The sequence below is a fragment of the Anolis carolinensis genome, chromosome 2 (genome assembly GCF_035594765.1).
Source record: "Anolis carolinensis isolate JA03-04 chromosome 2, rAnoCar3.1.pri, whole genome shotgun sequence".
NCBI classification, from domain to species: Eukaryota; Metazoa; Chordata; class Lepidosauria; order Squamata; family Dactyloidae; genus Anolis; species Anolis carolinensis.
In genome coordinates this window covers 251,670,739-251,691,316 of record NC_085842.1, presented here as the reverse complement: position 1 = coordinate 251,691,316, position 20,578 = coordinate 251,670,739, and the positions used below count along the sequence as shown (strand labels likewise).

At 37.1% G+C, this 20,578-nt stretch overlaps 2 protein-coding genes across 4 annotated transcripts in view; one reads left to right on the top strand and one right to left on the bottom strand.

The window, feature by feature from the left end:
- The window catches only part of golm1 (golgi membrane protein 1), a 45,002-nt gene extending 28,086 nt beyond the window's left edge, over positions 1–16,916 (top strand). For both annotated transcript variants that reach the window (XM_003216517.4, XM_062972054.1), the window contains exons 4-10: positions 1,015–1,069; positions 5,002–5,104; positions 5,335–5,473; positions 10,107–10,272; positions 13,172–13,483; positions 15,254–15,379; positions 15,722–16,916. In XM_003216517.4, coding sequence (XP_003216565.2) covers positions 1,015–1,069; positions 5,002–5,104; positions 5,335–5,473; positions 10,107–10,272; positions 13,172–13,483; positions 15,254–15,379; positions 15,722–15,792 — 972 coding nt within the window. In that variant the 3' untranslated portion in view covers positions 15,793–16,916. The remainder of the gene's footprint in view (positions 1–1,014; positions 1,070–5,001; positions 5,105–5,334; positions 5,474–10,106; positions 10,273–13,171; positions 13,484–15,253; positions 15,380–15,721) is intronic.
- Positions 16,917–20,044: 3,128 nt separating this feature from the next.
- Positions 20,045–20,578, bottom strand: part of naa35 (N-alpha-acetyltransferase 35, NatC auxiliary subunit) — a 28,110-nt gene continuing 27,576 nt past the window's right edge. For both annotated transcript variants that reach the window (XM_003216459.4, XM_062972053.1), the window contains one exon: positions 20,045–20,352. In XM_003216459.4, the coding sequence (XP_003216507.1) occupies positions 20,293–20,352 (60 nt within the window). In that variant the 3' untranslated portion in view covers positions 20,045–20,292. The remainder of the gene's footprint in view (positions 20,353–20,578) is intronic.

Sequence of the window (20,578 nt, the reverse complement as noted above, 5' to 3'; positions counted from 1 at the left end):
CTTGAGTAACTTCAAGTGGCTTCTGGTGTAAGAGAATTGGCCATCTGCAAGGATGTTGCTTAGGGGACGCCCAGATGTTTTACCATCCTGTGGGAGGCTTCTCTCATGTACCTGCATGGGAAGCTGGATTTGACAGACTGGATGGAGCTCACCCTGCTCCCCGGATTTGAACCGCTGACATTTTGGTCAGCAGTCCTGCCGACACAAGGGTTTAACTCATTGCGCCATCAGGGGCTCAACATTGTTGAGGTAGGGTGCACACCAAGATAGAACAAAACACTATTAAAATAAATAACATCTAAACTCCACACAGGTTAAAATTCACAACTTAAAATTGACAGGCATTAATGTTTGTGTATTAATACCGTTGAACATGTGGCCAAGCTAATCTTTGTTCTTTTTAATTTTTGCTTACCTACAAAATTATGAAAAATATTATTCCCCTTTTTGGAGGATCAGCCAACATTGGATCCTGACTTACGGCCTATCCCTGTGCTCCATGATGGAAGGGAAACAAGATGGTGCTTGACTTTATCATTTTTCATTACTAAAGTGGCAGCTCTGGAGAGCTCCTGGCTGCCACTCAGTGCCTTTGCAGATGTCCATAAGGAAGACTGCAACTTGGAAAGAAGAGTGGGGTTGCCCTCCCCTTCCTTCTCCAAGTCCTATGGGTACCTTTGCTGACATTGTCACAGAAGCCAAGCAATGGCCAAGAGCTCTCCAGAGCTCCATGGCCAACACTATGGCAAGGAAAAACAACAAAAGAAGGTTTGGCCTGGCTGGACAGTGTGGACTCGGCTCCCGCTGTTAACACAGGTGAGGAATGGAATGGTATAAACACCATGGCACTATCCCAGGCTTGTTCAAAGCAGCAATGCTTTGGACCAGCCCCAAATTTTGTAGAACTTCAGTTTAGTTATGCCAAAATTAAATCTCATTTATTTCAGTTGAGTAAGCCTGGGTACAAATACTGGTAGTAGTTTACACACTTAATTTTCTTTTTGTTTCTTTCAGGCAATGCTACTGAATAATATCACAGTAAGTGATAGATTGATCCAGAATCTTAAAGGTAAAACTCTGTAAATTAATTACATGTACTTTTGCTATGTTAAGCCATTACATATCTATTAATAGAATGCTTATATTGCAGCCTAGTAAAGAAATGATACCAGGATTACATATGTTTCCAAAGGCAGTCCTGGCACAGAATTATACATAGAATGTTTACAACTATGATACCTACAAGTTTATTCTTTAAAGGGCCAGTTTGTGATGTAATGAAAAATCAAAATGTGTAGTTCACTCACTGCTTTGCCAGAGAAAGAAGATATGTGCCACGCACGTGAACAATAAAGAACAAATGGTTTATTCTTCTTAAACCCAGAACAACATATGTACAGTGTGCTCAGTTGGACCAACTCACATAATGTCCTTCCATTTTATGAAATGTGGCACACACATATTAACTGATTTCTTACATATCGTAACACAGTTGGTGTTCAATGTGTCACTTATGTCCTTTTATTTTATTTAAATAGGAAATAGCTATGGAGGGACTAGAGTTGAATCAAAATTACAGGAGAGCCCTGGTTAACCGAGCTCCAGTTAACTGAGGCTCTGGGTTATCCAAGGCGCCCCTCCCTCTCCCTCTCCTCTCGAGTTCGAGAGAGGGAGATGGAGATGGAGGAGGAAGCCCACGAGCGCTGCTTCCCAAGGGGTGAGACCTCCCCGAGGGAGATCCGGGGAGATCTCCCTTGGCGAGGGCTCGCCCCTTGGGAGGCAGTCCACGTGCGATACTGCCTAGCAGCGCTCGTGGGCTGCTTCCCAAGGGGCGAGCCCTCGCTGCGGGATGTCTCCCTGGATCTCCCTCAGTCAGGCCATTGCTGAAGGAAACTCTTTCCTTCAGCAAGGGCCTGGCTGAGGGAGATCCAGGGAGACGTCCCTCGGTGAGGGCTTGCCATATCCGAGCCATTCGGTTAACCAAGATCGGGCCCGCCCGTTTATCTTGGATAACCGGGGCTCTACTGTATAATGCTGAGAACAGTTTTTAAATTCCTAATAAACCATTCTTTCACATGCTGTCATACATCATGAAAGTTACTTCCCCCAAACTGCTATTTACCACCTTATAGAAAAATACAGACCAAAGCTGAGGGTGGTACATTAATAGAAAACCTTGTGTGGTAGAAAGTTTAATCGTGCCACTTAATTTTCCCAATCCAAATGATATTTGTCTTTTTTGAAATTTGCAAAATGATTATTGATCAAATACTTCATCTAATTTGACTTTTAGTTCAATTCTAATATTTAGATTAAAATATGTCAAAGTGGTGTGCAATTAACTAACTAAATAGGGATTCATGTGTAATTGGAAGTCTAGGTACCAATTATTACAAATAGTTAGATACCTCCTAATTTACAAATAAACTAGTGTGTGAAAGATTTAAACCAGGGATTGAATTAATGTGGCCTTCCAGATGTTGTTGGGTGCAACTTTCACCAGCCCTAGATAGCATGGCCAATGTTGAAGGGTCCTGGGAGTTATTGTCCAACATGTGGGGGGCCTACAGGGTTCTCCCCTGTGATTTATACCATATAGCTGACATCCTATATCGCAATTATGGATTTATAACGGGGAGTTATGGATCTGTAACTATTTCGTTTTTCAACTATGCCACATATTCACAGTTGTATTATTATAACAAGCTTAATTGCCACCTGAAACTCATCAGACGCAGATCTGTGGCATGGTTGAATGGGCACTTTAGTATACTGTGGCCACGCCTCAAGCTTTGGTGCAGTGAGAGAAGGGGCTGGCTGCATCAACTTGAAGTTCCTTGCTCAACTGCTCCACAGATCTCTATCACTTAGATTGGATACCAGGAGTTTCATGTGGATTTTTGGGGTTGATTCCTAAGTACATGTTTACTTAGCTCAAATGTTGCAGAATCTCTGTGTAATTTTTTATTGCTGGAAGTACTGTGTTTGGAAACTTAAATTCATATAGCTCATGGGGAAAGAGCCAAATAAAAACAGGAAGAGAAATGATAGAAAGTAATGTCTATATTCTGCTAATATGTATTCAAAGTATACTCTGATAGTATTCATTAGAGTCTTAGGGAAAAACTTCAAAGGTTTATTGGTGGTTCTATTCTCTTCTTGTGGAACTGTTTGGTAGAGATAAATAAATTGAACTCTGCAAAGGCAGGTTGATAACTTATCTTCCTGGCAGGAAGGAACTGTGAAAGTAGCTTCTTAAACTAGTTGTGTTTCTAAGGCTCCTTCTACACTGCCATATAAAATTCAGATTATCTGATTTGAACTGGATTACCGGTATATGGCAATGTAAACTCAGATAATCCAGTTCAAATTAGATAATGTGGATTGTCTGATTTGATCATCTGGGTTATATGGTGGTGAAGGGGCAAAGATGTAAAAATACTCCTCTTAATCCAAAGTCAAAAGCAGGAGGACCCTTTCAGTGGACAGGGCGAGGAAAAACACCACGAAAGTTGGATCTTCAAATTGCAAAAAAGCTATTTATTGCGAGCTTAGCAATAACGACAAAAACATGCATACATCAATGCAATAAAATGATTGGTTACACTTACAAAATGTTTGCAAGGCTTTTTATCACTTCTACAGAAAGTAGTAAGCATATCCTTATTGGCTTACAAAAATCATTTACCCCATTCGTCTAATATTGGCCACGTCACAGGCATCTTAACCATCATGCAATTCCATTCATTTTCTATGCTGTAACAACATGTGACTTTTTAGACAATGGTGCTTTCATGTTATTGACCCTGATCTCTGTACCTACTTATCTTCTCCTTGTTGCAAGTATAGGTTCTAAACCGCTGGGAACCTTAGGGAGTGAGATCTAACCAGTTCAGTCCTGGTGTATTGTTATTATTGAAGAGTAACGTCTTTTCTCTGGAACAACTCTTTTTTCCAACATCAGCATTTTCTCTCAAACATAGGCTTTTTGCAACTTAGGTCAATCAAAACATATGGGACTTATAGTCATTAGAAGTATCTTTGAAAATTCTCTTTTTAAACCCACATCCCCCTCAGCAGTGTAGAAGGGGCCTATGACTGTAGTCCAAAACACATGTGCTGATATTCTGCCTAAATGATCATGAATGAGGATTAGGTTTGAATAAAGACATGTCAAGTTGTTCTGTATACATCACATTGATGAATAGGAAGAAAGGTTTAATCTCGGACAAAAATCCCTTTTTATCAACCTGTCTGATTAATTTGTATACTGATGTTTCATATTTAAAGATGAGTTAGATTCCAGGAAGGAGGTGTGAAAATTGAGGGAAGGAATGTTAACAATTTAAGATATGCAAATAACATCGCACTACAAGCAGAAAATAGCAGATTTGGGATGACTATTGAAGGAGGTCAAGGAAAAAAGTTCAAAGGAGAAGTTACAGCTGAACTTTAAGAAAACAAAGATAATGACACCAGATGATTTACATAATGTTAAAGTAGGCAATGAAAACTCTGAAAGGGTGAAATATTTCCTAGATCTTGACAGTCATTATTCAAAATGGAGACTGTAGTCAAGAAATCAAATGAAGACAAGTTCTTGAAAAGGCAACTATGAAGGGACTAAACAAGATTCTGAATATCATTGAATACCATGTCCAGTATTGTCGATGCCATTGTTTTTCCAATTTCTATGTTGTAAAAGCTGGGCAGTGAAGGAAATTAGAAAATAATAAATTCATTTGATGCCATTGTTTTTCCAATTGTGCTTGGTTAGGTAAAAGGCAGCAGGAAAAAACAGGTCATGTTTTAGATGGATAGACTCAAGGAGGCAAGACCTCAGCTGGGTGATTTGAAAATCTTTCATTCATAAGATCACCAAAAGTTGAAGTTGCATGAGAGCAATTAACAACAACTGCTTGATGAAACTAGTAAACAATGTCATCCGTATTTCATCCTTCTCATATATTTATGTCTGCTATGTCATTTTTTTCTGTTCAGAACAACTGGAAGATCTGCAACAGGAATATGGGAAGCTCCAAATGGATGTATACAAGTTTCAGAAAAACCAGACTAATCTTCAGAAAAAATTTACATATGACATGTAAGTTTGTGTTAAATGGCTACTGATACTATAGGCAAAATTATCATATTAAGCCAGATGGAAGATGGAAGGTCATATCCTATTTTTATGTGTAGTTACACGGGAATAAAATCTCAGTTTTAGTCAAGCTTCTGACTTTGGCACTGAACTTGTTTGGCGCCTTACAAACTGCAGAATTTTGTATACAAGAGAATGCACCTGAATGTCTGTATTCTGTGCTTTGATTCAAGGTCTCAGTGTATTAGTCAGATGAAAGAACTGAAGGAACAGTGTGAAGAAAGGATAGCGGAAATCTCAAGAAAAGGAAATGAGGTGTCACAAGAAAAGGAGAAGAAAAACATTTCAAATGTATCAGACAAAAATGATCATGTAAGTTTTAAAATTGAACTTTAGCAGGATGTCTTTTACATTTGCAGTAGCTAGGCTAGACATGGGCAAATCAGCCCTCCTGGTGTTTTGGACTTCAACTCCCACAATTTCTGGCCTCAGGCCCTTTCCTTTCCCCCTCAGCCACTTAAGTTGAGAGTTGAAGTCCAAAACACCAAGAGGGCAGAAGTTTGCCCATGCCTGAATTAGACCTCTATTAAGACACTGCATTAAGGTCAAAATCACCCAGATCGATTCTGTGAAATCTGGTCTTTGAGTTTTCTTATTTATTTAATGTTATGCCTTCTTTGATGAACAAAATGATAACATTCCTCAGCCCTTCTGTGGAGTACCTTGGGATGTCCATATCCCAAGCATTCTTATTATTCCTCCAAAAGTTCCTTATATCTCCTATATGCGTGTTCTCCTTTAAAACCTCAAATATCCTCCTGTCTTCACTTGAAGACATATTACAATATAAATGCCGATCCATGGCTTCTCTCTCCAAATGTATTTCATGGGTACACTTTTCTTAGCGACTCTTTGACTTTTTTGTCTGTCATATATATTTTGCAATATGTTCATGGATTCTGCCTTACACTGAGTCAGACCATTAGTCCGTCAAACGCAGTGTTATTCTGACTAATTGTGGCTCTCCAAGGTTTTAAGCAGGATTCCTTCCAAAACCTATTGGGAAATCTTTGCCATTACTTGGTGGTCTCCCATTCAAATACTAAACAGATCTAACACTGCTTAGCTTCTGAAATGTATGGAATTGTATGTGTTTGGGGTGGCATGTCTGTTGTTATAACCTTGTTAGCCTTCAGAATATCATCAGGTAACATTTTACTTCCAGCCTCTTCCTATTTCTACATTGTCTCCACTTAGATAATGAAAACTGTGTTCACCCTCATAACCAAAGGAAGATTCAACTCTGAATTAGACAGTCCCCAACTCTTGTCAGATTTCACCCAGGGTACATTTTAAAAGCTGCTCTACCACTTTTTGATGTAAAATATCAGGCATCTGGTTCCTTATTCCCTAAAGTCCTCATTCGGCATGAATTCAGAGGAGTCTGTGTGCCACTACCACATCCTGAAGGCCTTGTCCCCCAATATCTGTGCCTTTCTCCACAGTTCCAAGTCATTGACCATGGCCTCAAGGCAATAAATCTTCTGAAAGTTAGGAGCTCCATTAATGGTTCATTGATGGTCCAAAATTCCAGTCACTAACACCAGTTTGGCCTGTTTAACTAAAAAGTGAAAATATTGGCAGGGCAGGGGCTCGGTTGAATGAGATGTTACCAAACGTGAAAGTTTAATAACACCTTAAACCATTTGAATGATTTTGGTGTGTCCCCTGAAGTCATTTCTGACTCACAGCAACTCTAAGGTGAACTTCTGACAGGGTTTCTTGGCAAGATTTGTTCAGAGGAGGTTTGCTGTTGCCTTCCAGTGAGGCTGCAAGAGTGTGACTTGCCCAAGGTCACTCAGTCTCCGAAGTTGTAGTCCAGTGGCCAAGCCACTATCGCAATGCTGGCTCTTGATTAACCTCTTACTCTGAGCTTAATGTAAATTATTCTAAAAATAGGTTCAGCTGAAAACTATGCTGTTGACAGACTTGCCCTTGTATTACTGTTAAGAGCCTTTAGAGTGAACATTTTCTAGGATACTGTAAGCTGTCTTGTGTTATTTCAGATGTTCCAGTTTAAGACTTCATGATGTATGAGAGCAAATTCATTTATTATTTTTGATTTTAAAATAGGAACAAACATTACAAGTGGGGGAATTTCCACTAAACATCAGTTATTTCATTAGTGTGACTACTTGTGTTATCGTTCACATTCAAGTTTCTATAGCGAAAACTATAGATCAATTCCAAGCAAATAGGTATGGTTTTGGTTGCTTGAGTGACATTTTATTATGAATATAAAGTAAATTGTTTCATGTTGTAACTCTTCCAATCCAGCTAATAATTACATGGGAGAGCCATGATTGAACCTCTTGATGAATCAGTCTTGTAAAATCAGCCCTTAGGAGGAGAATGTCTGCATTTCTCTTCCTTTTATACTGAAGAATTAGCTCTCTTTTCTCTGCTTTCTACTAACAGTACCAGAATAAAATGAGAGAGATACTCATATTGCCTATCTTCTCTTTGTGACTAATACAAGCTCCAGGCCTTATATTTGGTCATACTGTATTATTTTGCATGCTTTCCTTTTTGTCTAGAAAGGAAAAATCTTTGAAGATCCTATGTAAGGTCTTCTTGATGACAAACAGCCATACTAATTTTTGAAGCTGAGTATTTGAATGTTGGGATTTTCTTCTGTTCTCTTCACGAGTGTTACTTCTTTATGTTTGGTTCCCTTTTAGACCAATCTCCCAAAGACAAAAGAGAGAAAAAAATAAAAAGGCCGGGAAAAATTCTTAGAATTGCAGCTCTAATAATTGCTTTGTAGATTACACCAGTTTAAGAAGGTGAAAATGAAAAGCTTCTCTGTGGTAGAGAGTTATTCATATTTCCTTTTCAGAAATATCAAAGTACTGATTAGTTTACTTAGAAAAGCCTTCTGAGCCAGGGTATTTAGTAAAGGCATTGGTTTTTTTGAGGTTAAACTATATTGTTTAATATTATCTTTGAAAAGGAAAAAGGGGATCAAAGCTGCACCTTTAAAACTAATTTTTTTATGTTTTAAATTTAACGTAAGTTTTGTTAATATCAGTCTTCAGAGTGATATTAAAGCTACATGTTATTAAGCATATTTCTTCCAATGTGGGAGTGACATATTACAGGATCTAGAAAGATGCAAATTGTGAAAATCACCATAAATCTTTTTAAAAAGTATGAAGTGCTGTAGCTATATTGGATCACCTATGGGAGGGAGTTCCACAATCCTTGAGCAGTCATTAAGATGACTTCCTCTTGGGTTGTCACCAGATATGCCTGTGATAGTAATGGGAATTGGAGAAAGATTTCCCCTGAAGATCTTAAAACTCAGGCAGACTTATATTGAGAGATAAAGTCTTTAAAATAGTGTGAATCCAAGCTTTTTACAGCTTTCAAAGTTGTAACTTGCACTTTGAATTTGTCTTTGAAACTTACTGGTATGAGAACTAGTGTTTTAATATATCTAATGTGCCATGAAACAATTATCTTTGTTCATATCTCTGTGCATTACTGTCCATTAGCAATGATGTGAATCAGATGCCAGCATATTACAAATGGTGGCAAACTACCATTATGATCTATCTTTACAAATAGTAATGAACACTTGCTTCATAAAATTCTTATATCTATTTTATTCTCCTTGGCTAGAATTACAGTATTATAGCTAGTCAATAGAAGTGTACTGACAAAGTGGTTCTTCTTACATGACGGAAAAGGGTTTGGGATCTGTGATTAAATAAAGCATTAATATCTGAGTGTAAAGTTCTTAGAGTGGAATCTAGAACTGAGAAATTCGTTGAAATACTCAGTCCTTCATTCCTTTTATCTAATTTATGAACAATAGATTTGACATTCTTTGACTTCCTTGGTTTCAGCAGAAGGTCTGAAAGATTTGTTATGGGATCTCTGATGTTTTACTGTTTGGAAAATGAAGATTCAAGATTATTCACTGTGTTAAATCTTTTATATATTGTATTTTACTATGTTATTTAACTATTTTAATTCTTGTATTATTTTATTGTAATATGATATACTGGTAGTGATCCTGCCTGTTGTGTAAGCCACCCTGAGTCCCCTCGGGGAGAAGGGCGGGGTAGAAATATCGGAAATAAATAAAATAAAATGTTGATGGTAATGGGAAAATGATTCAGTCTCTGGGAGGATTTCTTTTGAATATATCCTATTTCATTGCATAATAGTCACTATCACATAATAGTTGTATCTCGCTTTTGGAGGAGGCAAAAATTATATTTTATATCTCCCCACATAATAGTCGCACCCTTAGTTTACTTGCCCAAGTGAGCTAATTAAGGGTGCAACTGTTCATTGGCACTGTGGGGCTTGTCTCGACTGGGAAAGAGGGCAAGCGGGTGGAGGAGTGAGCTCATCTGCCTGCTCTACTGTCTACAGCGACAGAGCCTTACCTTGTTTCCGTGAACTCGCCCTCCCGCAACCTTTCCCTTTTAAGTTATGCTTTGAGGTCACAGCTGCACCTTCAAAGGGACTGTTGTGTGGTGAAAAATATATATCTCAAAGGGGGCTTTTTTTCACTACCTTTTATTTGCACCCCCTTCCCCCCAAAAAATGCGGTGAGGGAAAATGTGACTATTATGCAATGAAATAAGGTAATTTGTTTGGTGTATTCTTGTTTATCTTTAAGTAAGCTATTTTTTTCAAAAGAATTTATCACTGTCTTTGACCATGGTTTTCTTTCCACCATGTTGACCATGATTGTCCAACATAACTGTAAGCAGTGGTATAGATGCAGTCCGTAATTCCAACAAGCAGTCTTCATTTTTAAGCAATAACAGGTAATACAAAATACCTGCCCTTGTATTTCATTGTGGTACTTATTTCTGCCATATCACTTCATTCTGTTTGATAATATTTTTAAAAGAATAAAAATATATTTAGGATATTTGTATTAATAATTCATGTGCATGTGGTGTTGCTGTTGGCTATTTTCCAGGTGCCAATGTTTCGACAGCCAGAGTTTCAGAATCGTGATTTAACAAAACAAGGAAATGAACTTGAAGACAAACACCACATTTCTGAGAATTCTTTGATATTAGAAGCATCAAAGCCAGCACTCACTGTAAAAAATGTGCCGGAACTGGATGATCATAGAGAAAAAGGTAAGAATATAGAAACAAAGATCATGATTCCCAAACTTGATTTGTTATAAAGTACAAACATTTTAATTTGTTTCTTTAGGCATATTGGCTAGCATCCAGCTAATGCTTATGATGCCACATTTTAATTGCAGAGGCCCACTGCTTCATGGCCATTTCGTGGAAAGCAAGAGACATCAGAGAAACATTTGACTATGTCTCTATGTCCACTTGGAGAACAACACCATCCATCAGGAACTCCCAGACTGGGAGGCCTTTGCAACTCTGAGGAGTAATGAGACATAGTTGTACTTGTTGATTTTTTTTATTCTACATCTTCACAATGCAGTACCTGCAATAAGACCCCTTATTTTGAATGAATATGTTTCCTAACATAACATTGGGACTTGGGTAGAAGTTCAACTGATTACACAGATTCCAGTTACTTGTGTCCATTGGGTTTTGTTCCTACCTGAGGGTGAATACCAGGGTGAGTTCCAGTCATGGAACATTCTTAAAGACATGAAGGAGGAACTTGATTCCTACTGATTCTTTCCTCTGAGCATCAGCTCTCATACAGTGTCATAGGGCTGGGTGAAGATGGCACTTGAGGAAGAGTTGTACCTGCAGAAATTGACGACTTCTCTGCCAGTAAGATCCTCCACTAGTTCAAAAGCTTTCTGTGGTCACAAGGAGGCTTTCTGTATGTGGAAAGTGAAATTTGGACGTAACTAATTTTCTTCACATCTCTCTGGTCCTGTGAATAACAAGACTAGAAGTGCAATTCTTGTCTACATATTGATGTGGTGTTTGCATGATCTGAAGGAGAATTGGATGAGCCGTCTTCTCCTGTAATTAGTGAAAAGAATGTAATAATAGCTATGGTGGGAATAATGGATGAGCCAGTGAAATGCTTTTTGATCATATTTGGCTTGTGCAGTGGTTCCCAACCTTGGGTCTTCCAGGTGTTTTGGACTTCAACTCCCAGAAATCCTAGCCAGCTTACCAGCTATTACTAATTGTAGAAGCTGAAGTATAAAACACCTGGAGAACCAAAGGTTGGGAAACACTGGGCTAGTGGGACCTGTTCTCTTTCTATTGTTTCCTGTATTGGGTTTTGAAAGAAATTTCCCTTAGGTCCATTTTGTGATACCTTTGTTATGCAAGATGTAGTTGGTTTGGTTGAGTCAATTGTATTGTATCAGTGCCATTTTTGCAAAGTTACATTGATCTAGTAGCCTGTATATGTATATATTTTCTAATATGATCAGTCTCTGCCTCAGAATATATTATATCTGAGTAATATATAAAGAAATGCTCATATTGCTTACACAATTTGAAGGTAAGCCAGGGCTGGGGAATCTGGCTCTCTAGAAGTAGTTGGATTTATAATCCCATCAGTCTTTCCAACCTAGGTGCTGATGAGAGGTTGTGAGGGTTGTATTTATTCATCTTCTTTACGATAGTTTGTTCTGCAGAGTAGAATATGTAAGACTGAATCTTTTCAGCCTATTGAGTCTAGAGCAGAGCTTCTTAAACTGTGGGTCTTGACCCTAAATGGGGTCCTCTTAGCTCCATGTTGGGACCCCCAAAATTGGCAAAATAAAAAGGCTTCAAAACACTACCCATTTACACCAACCCGTTAGCAATAGCCTGTAGTGTTTACAGCAGTGGTTCTCAACCTGTGGGTCCCCAGATGTTTTAGCCTTCAACTCCCAAAAATCCTAACAGCTGGTAGGCTGGCTGGGATTTCTGGGAGTTGTAGGCCAAAATATTTGGGGACTCACAGGTTGAGAACCACTGGTTTACAGTGAACTTTGCAGAAAATATTTCAGCTGTACTCCACAAAAAAGGAAAATCAGCCTTTTTAGTAAGACTTGGCAAATGCTGATTTATTATCAGTAAATGTTTGGTCTTTATACTTGTTTTATATACCTATATACCTGAGGTCACTTAAAAATTTATCAGGTAGAAAGGGGTCACGAGTGGAAAAAGTTTAAGAAATTCTGATCTAGGGCAGTTGGTCAAATCCTGGCTAGTTTTCCTTTAGCTATTAAGTTTTGGGCATTAAAGTTGTTGGATCATAGGACACATGGCACAGCTATGTTCTGAAGATCTGTGGCTGTTCTCTCATTGATGCAACTTTATTTAGCATTCTCTGTATTGTGCAAAACTCTGGCAAGCCCTGTTCAACATTAGCCTTTGCAATTGGAGCTGTTCTGCCAAGTCAAAATTGAAAGGCAATGATTCCTTCTTTTCTTCTTATCACCTTAAGTAGGGACTTCTTATTCCTTCATATCTATAGGGATATTACTAGAATCTGCTTAAAGTGGGAAAATGGGAGTCAGCATTATGTGCATATGTGAGTTATATCTCTTGCAGCTTCAGTGCATCCTCTGGCATCTGCACCTATTTCATAGACATTAAATAATACAAAAGATATTTCATGGAATTCTCTCATTACTTGAAAATGAAATGAGACTTGCTGCAATTGCTTCACTAACATATAGCCAATTCCAACTTAATGGTGCTTGCAAGTTATATGTACTTCTTTTCTTGGTGCTCCTACAGCATCCAGGATAACACATTCTGCTGTGTCTGCAAAGTTTGGGCTTGGAGGATGTTGTGTCAGTACTGATGACAGATTATGTACCTTTCCAGATCTGTTCTAATTCTTTCTCTATGAATAGTGTCAACACACAACTTCAAATCATGATTTGCAGAATGGGAACTATGTGCTCAGTAACTAGCAGGACTACTAAGATTTTTTTTGAAAAAAAAATCAGTTCCAAATCAGCTGCAGTTTCTTCTTTGTGATCTCTGTGAAAACCATTCCTCCCAGGAACTGAAATTTATTTGATACATTTTGCTACCACCATGGTTAAGATTAATTCTAACTTGTGGGGTTTATGATGGCTTACAGGAGGAACTAATGATGATATTACTACTGCCAAAGGGGAACTTGCGAAAGAGGACCAGGATCATCCACAAATACCTGCAAAGCCCAGCTTAAATAGTAAAGAGCTGTCCCCAGAACCAGGAATGCATCAAAACCCATATGAGACTGTAAGAGATGTCAATGGAGAAGATGCAGTTGAAAGACAGACTGACAAGCTACCAGAAACAATGAGCTATCAAAATAACATTGAAGCCAAAGCAGACGATGAAGAAATTGAACGAGAGCAGCTCTTGAATGATGATCTGCAGCAGGATGACCAGGAGCCTAGTAAAGATGGTTGGTAGAAAGTCTTCTCTCTTTATGGATCCATTACCATTGTTGAACATGTGAAATACAGCTGTTTACTTTAGTATCTGTGATGAAAATTGCATGCAGATATTCAGAAATGTTTTGGATCTGACATTCAGTGTTGAACAGACTCCCTTTTCTATGTGAAATAGTACTTGTCAACAAGGGAGAAGATTGCAAAACATTTATTTTCCCAGTGATTTATTTACTTTCTTTATTTTTATCCTGCTTTTCTTCCAATATAGGAATTCAAGGTGGCTATTTTTGTATTTATTTATTTATTTATTTACTGCATTTATACCCCTTGTTTCTCGCCCCGAAGGGGACTCATACCGGTTAACAACAAATATCACACAATGCAAAAATCAATATTTTGTTCTATTGTAAAAAAATACATCTAGAACTGCATAGCACACCTCTTGTTTTCTGTGCTCTGGAGAATAGGACACAGACCAATGGGTTCAAATCGCAGGAAAAAAATATTCTATACATTAGGAAAAACTTCCTGGCATTAAAAGGTGTTTGGAAGTGGGATTTACAGCCTAGGAGTCTGATGGAGTCTCCTTCTCTGGAGAGTTTAAAGCAGAGGCTGGATGGCTATCTGTTGGGGGGCACTTTGTTTGTTCCAGCATGGCAGGGGTTTGGACTGGATGACCCTTGTGGTCTCTTCCAATTCTGTGATTTTGTGATTCCATGTTTGGTTTGCACAGTAGTGTGTGCTTAGCTAATGTAGGGTAAATTTGAAAGTCTTTCTGGATGCATTAGCTGGGAGGTACTGAGCAGAGTTGGGAATTTGTACCTCTGCAGCACTGGTTCTCAACCTGGCGCCCCCAGATGTTTTTGGCCTTCAACTCCCAGAAATCCTAACAGCTGGTAAACTGGCTGGGATTTCTGGGAGTTGTAGGCCAAAAACATCTGGGGACCCCAGGTTGAGAACCACTGCTCTACAGCATTTCTCAGCAGTGGCTTAGATATTACATATCCTCCCAATACTTTACACTAGCCCAATTTGAAAAGTCATAGTGTGAGCATGAAGATGAGCAACTGGGCTCATTAAGAGGTTTACATGCATTACACATTTCCTGTGAAGTGCCGTCATATAGAAGAATTTCTGTCATTTTTCTATAAGACCTGTAACACATGAAACGTCTTTCAGAGTTTCAAAATCAGCTTATCTAATAGAAGATGGAGACTGTGCAGGATGCTTGTTTTTTATTATAATCTTTTAAGATTATTATAAAGAACAATAAGTAGTAATATTTCTGAAGGACTGAAGCAACTTGTCTTTGTCAGTACCTTGTGTTAAACTATCACCCATCTTTTGAGTGATAGTTTTTAAAAAAAAACTATCACCTATGACCAGGCAGATCCAGTTGAGCCTTATGCCTTTTCAGACTTTTGCTATACAGGAAGGTTATTCATCAAATAGGGACTATGGAAATACTCATTTATCATTTCTGCTAGGCTACCATTGCTGCATACAATAATCAGTCTTAAATTTATTTTCCATTTAATGGTGCTTGTTTATCAGAATACACATGCTTTCGGGACAAAGGAACATTTCTGCTTTCAAAAAATCATTAATAGGATTTTTTGCTCAATTTATTGAAACTAATTGCAGAAAAAGCTCCAGGTATTTTAACATACCGATATTTCAAATTATTATTTGAAGTTACTATTTGAAATGCTAGAGTGTTATAAGTAGCTGGTCTCTAAAGCAGAGATGCGTCAAGATATTAATTGTACATGTCTTTGCAGGTGAATTTAGAATCCAAAGAGTAAACCAGGATGCCAAAAGAATGGACTACAACTTAGATATGAATGAAGCAGAATCTGAGACTGATAAGCAGGCTGCTCTTGTTGACCAGCAAAATAACTTAATTGGTAAGTTACTACGTCATCCTTCCTGAGTTGTCCTCATTGTCCCAGAACAGCATCAAAACTACTTTGCAATATGATTAATCTTGCTTCTGATTAGCTTGGTGCCTTTGGAAATACTTTTCTTCATGCTGAAGTAGGAAATTCTGGGAACTTAGAAATCATTTAACAGTATGGAAACAAACTGAAGAAAAAAACTTCAAAAGACTTGGCCTCAGTTGAAAGCACTGATTGTGTGCTGTGATACAGACATAAATAATATCTGTTATGTGAACGTCCTGTGATAGTTTTATGAGTTACTTCAACACTTTCAAAATATAATTTCATTAAAATGTTGCTCTTTTTCAGTTCCGAATCATGAGGATCCCAAACTGCAAAACGACTTATTTAATCTTCAAGACCATAAACAGAAACTGTGAATGAGTTCAGTGTGTGACTCTTGCAGAAACGACTACTATTGAACCATCTGATCAAAGCTTGAAAAGTTCAACTCAAGTTGATGACTATTTGTTTATTTAAAACAATTCTGACCTCTTTAATGAACTTCTGACTTAACTAGGCCATAGTACTGTTTCAGGAGGAAGAATTCTGTCTTTAAGGCAAATTAAATTCTACTTGTTCTTCGGATGCCTCATCTAGTTTTCCTTCCTGAACTAGTGTGACAAAAAACTAGATGCAATTTGTCTTGCCACTGTCGTGATGGAAGACTGTCGCTTTACAACTATTCCCAGCCAGTCTCATATTTCATCTCATGTTTTTTGTGGGTTCCTGCTTTTATAAACAAATCAGATTTAGAGAATGACTTTATTTTGTGTAGCAGTTTCCTTCAGAACAAACATATCTTAGAGCATTCTAGGGCTGTTCTCTGTTAAATGCCTTGCTTTGAGATAAATCATATTTATTGTTGCGGGGCTTAAATCAAAGTAAATATGCAGTAGATTTTATTATATTTATATATCCTATTCAGATAAAATGATCTATGTCTTAAAGAGCAGTACTGGATAAGAACAGTAACTCCAAGTCATGGCCTCCTGGATTTCTGTAAAGCAGGTCAATAACAATATAGAATTTTCATGTACAATAATTGCTGATCCTATGAATATGATCTTGCCACCACTTACGATATACATGGAAAAAGAACCTATAAGGTCCTATAGCATTTCCTGCTCCTTATCAAGTATCTTATTTATGTGCAGAATGAGTAGCTGTAATATTCTATTGAATTGAGGAAAGATCATGATGCTAAACTGGAACCAACAAAATGTCATAGAATGAGTGTGATATAATAAATATTATAACAAGTTTGTTCTCTAGGAGAGATGTTTCAAGTAATTAGTATTTTTTTCAAATTTAACAGATTAAACACCTTTTTCCATTCTGTATGTAGATCATATTGGCTTGATTTTAATTATTTTAATAAAACTGAATCTAGTATTCATAAAAGGAAAACCTATTATAGGACCAAAGGTTAATTAATGTGTTTACTAATCTGGTTTGTAGCATCTTATTTCCAATAAAATATTACACATAGCTTAAAATATCATACTATGTGTCTCTATACTTTAGATCTAAGTTACTCATGCTAGAAATCCAAGCAGTCAACCCATATTCTTTAAAGCACTCCCAAGCTACCTGTTTGTTATTTGAATAGGCAACATCTTTAATAGAGTAGCTTAAAGATGTTCAGCTAATATCGAATATTTAATTTGTTCTTATGTTTCAGGTAAGTAAAAGAAAAACACAATTTCATTATGTGTCAAAGTAAGTGTTAACACAATTCATAGAACATTTAGCAGAATGCACAGAAACAAATCAAAATGTAATCTTCATTTTTATTATTATTGTAAACACAAGCCCCTGGTGGTGCAAGGGTTAAAACCACCGAGTTGTTTGTTGAACTTGCAGACCAAAAGTTTGGCAGTTCAAATCCAGGGAGTGGGGTGAGCTCCCACTGTTAGCCCCAGCTTCTGCCAACCTAACAATTCGAAAACATGTAAATGTAAGATCAAAAGGTACTGCTTCGGCAGGAAATTAGTGGCACTCCTTGCAGTCATGCCGGCCACATGAGCTTGGAGATGTCTACGGACAACACTGGCTCTTCGGCTTAGAAATGACGATGACCATCAACCTCCAGAGTCAGATACGACTAGACTTAATGTCAGGGGAAAACCTTTACCTTTTTAAACACAAGTAGAGTAATACAAATCTCAATAATGAATTCCCATTTTCACTCAATATAATATGTCTTATATTCTTAGCCTTACCAATCCTAATTCCACACATCAACCATTTGTGTCCAGCAGTTTTTTTCCTCCCCGCTCCCTTCGCCCTTCTCTTCCCACCTGCTGGTAACAGTTGTATTTTCAATTCGAGTATTATTTGACTTGATCCATCGTGAAGAGAGTGTGATTCAGTTCTTTATATTTTCTCTTTCCTTTTACTCTAGCTACCAGAACTCCCCATTTTGAGTCTTGGTTCTTCTTACAACAGCCTGTTGTGTATTTTATCCTCTTTTCAAAAATATAATCCTGGAGCATACAGTCTGCTAAATATTCAAACCATTCTTAAAATTCCAATTTTTCTGCTCTTTCCAGCCCAAAATACGGTTGCTTGAGCCGCTTCTACCGTATCATATGTTTTATATCAGCCCATTTATTAGTGCTACCCTTGCCATTTTTTCTGAATTAAAGTAATATCTTTTATTCAGCTATTTTTTGCCCTATTAATTCCTCCATCTCTTTATTTTATTATAATTTTTTGTATCTTATCACAGTCCCACTTCATATGCATAAAAGAGCTGATTTTGCCACATTTGTACCAACATAGTTTTGACGATTAGTTATATGTGCTAATTTAAGTGGGGTTTGATACTATTTGGTCAATATTTTCTATTGTGTTTCTCTGTTCCTAATATGTTTGATTTTTTAATTGAGTTAATCCAGTGTTCAATGACTGACTCATTGCAGTTTATATCCTCTTTCCATATCTCGACTAGTGCTTGTTTCAGTTTATGTTTTCAATGTTTTCTTATAAATGAAACCCATCAAGCCTTTCTTTAATTTCTATTTTAAAATTTGATCAAAATCTGTTTTTTGACTTTTCTTTCTACTCAACTCTATAATTCTTTGTTTAAAACCATTCCCATAACAGCCAGTTACTTTGTTCACACATCATATCCCAATCTTTAATTTTGGTAAAATAATCATTTAAAAATTCTTCTGTTTGACATACCCCAATTCCAATTTTTCCAATTATGAATTTGTTTGTTAACTTTTCCCATAATTGTTAATTTAATTTTATTAGATTGTTTAGATTTTTGGGGCTGTAGATCCCCAAATATTTTAACTTCTTCTCACCCAGTTTTATTCCCAAAATGGATTGTAATCCTTTTAACTCTTTCCAAGTAAGATTTTTGTGTACGATTTCTGATTTTTGAATGTTTATTGCCAACCCTGATAATGTTTCAAATTTCTTTATAATATTACTTTCTCTATGGAGTCCTCTGATGCTCCAAGTAGAACCATTGTATCATCTGCATATAAATTTACCTTGATTTCTTCTTGGCCAATTCTAAATCTTTTGATATCATTTCTAATAAAGCAAGCTAATGGTTCAATTGCCAGTGCAAAGAGAACGGGGTAAAGAGGGCATCCTTGTTTTGTCTTGGTTTTTATCTTGATTGTTCTTGATCTAGATCCATTAATAAGTATTTCTACCTGATTGTCTTTCTATAGTTCCTTAATTACTTAGCAAAATTTTCCTCCCAAGTTAAATTCTTCAAAGACTTGGGACAAGTACTGATCAGTACATGCAATCTTCACTTTTGACTGAGGATCTGAGTGTGTGTAGGGTTTTTGTTTTGTTTTGAAAGTCCAAACACAGGAGTTTGTCTAAAGCAGGGATTCTTAGACCTTTTCTACTCACAACCTCTATCTGCCTGAGAAAGTTTTACATGACCCCAGATATATAAAATACGTATAAAATTAAACATTTACTGATAATGAATCAGCATCTGTGAGGCTTTCTAAACAGGCTTATTTTTCTCTTTAGGTAGTACAGTTGAAGCATTTTCTGTAGTCACTTCTTGCTAATTTGTATAATGGCCAAAACAGCCACTAGATGGTATTCAGAAACTTTTTACTGTTAATTTTTTCGTGACCCCAACATTGAGCTAAGGGGACTCCCATTTGGGTTTATGCCACACAGTTTATTTAAGCAGTGTTCCAAAGTATCTGAAACTAATACAAAATTCTTTGTATTTAGCTCTAGGTTCAGATGCCTATTAACAGCCTAAACAAGGACTTGCAGGAACCAAATACTAGATAAAGTAAAATATGGCACCTTTAATGTGCATCTGCAATATTAATGAATGAAGCCCAGAAGGAAACAAAATTTGAGTCTTACTATCTGTGTCTTAAGAAATTATCTAAGCCACAGTGCTTAAGAGATTGTGTGTTTATACTTTTATATTTGGGAGTTTCCAGGGAAACATTTAATATCTTCACAATAGCATTTCTATTTGTTTTGGTTAGGGGTATAATCTCTTTTCACTCACCAATGCATATGAGAACAATTCTTTTGTTGCACTTTACTTTCAGAATGGTCAAATATGTTGTGAAGTGTATATAAATGTTCTGAAACCTTTCATACAACTGATTTATATGCACCAGATCAAAACATACAATGCTTTAATAATGAAAGTGATAAAACCAGTTTCAATGGTAGTATGTTACATAAACCACTTTTAAAACTTCAGTTGTCATTCAGGTTGTGTAAGAAAGTCTGCACAAGGTTGCTTCCAATACAGCAATACTTTTGTCTGAGAGCACCATGTCCTTTTTGAGCACAGTGTAAGAGAGCACACAAGGCAGCTCTGTTACAGAAGTTATGGGTCCTTTGTTCTTATGATCCTTTGCCTTTCAAACAAGCTTCACCACAGGGAAGTATCTGTGAGGAGAGAAGTCAAATTCCGGTGGAATCTAGAAAGCGATAATTGACGATAAGTTAGGGAACTCTGAATGAAAGTTTATTAAACAGTCTAATTCCTAACAATTCTTGAACACATCATATAAGAAAAATCCTGAAGCTAAACTACAATTACAGGAAGAGAAGACTAGAGTCCTATACAAGCACTATGAATTTTAGAAACGTATCACAGAATCGAGCAATTCCCAACCCTGGGAAAACTGAACCAGATTTAGATTC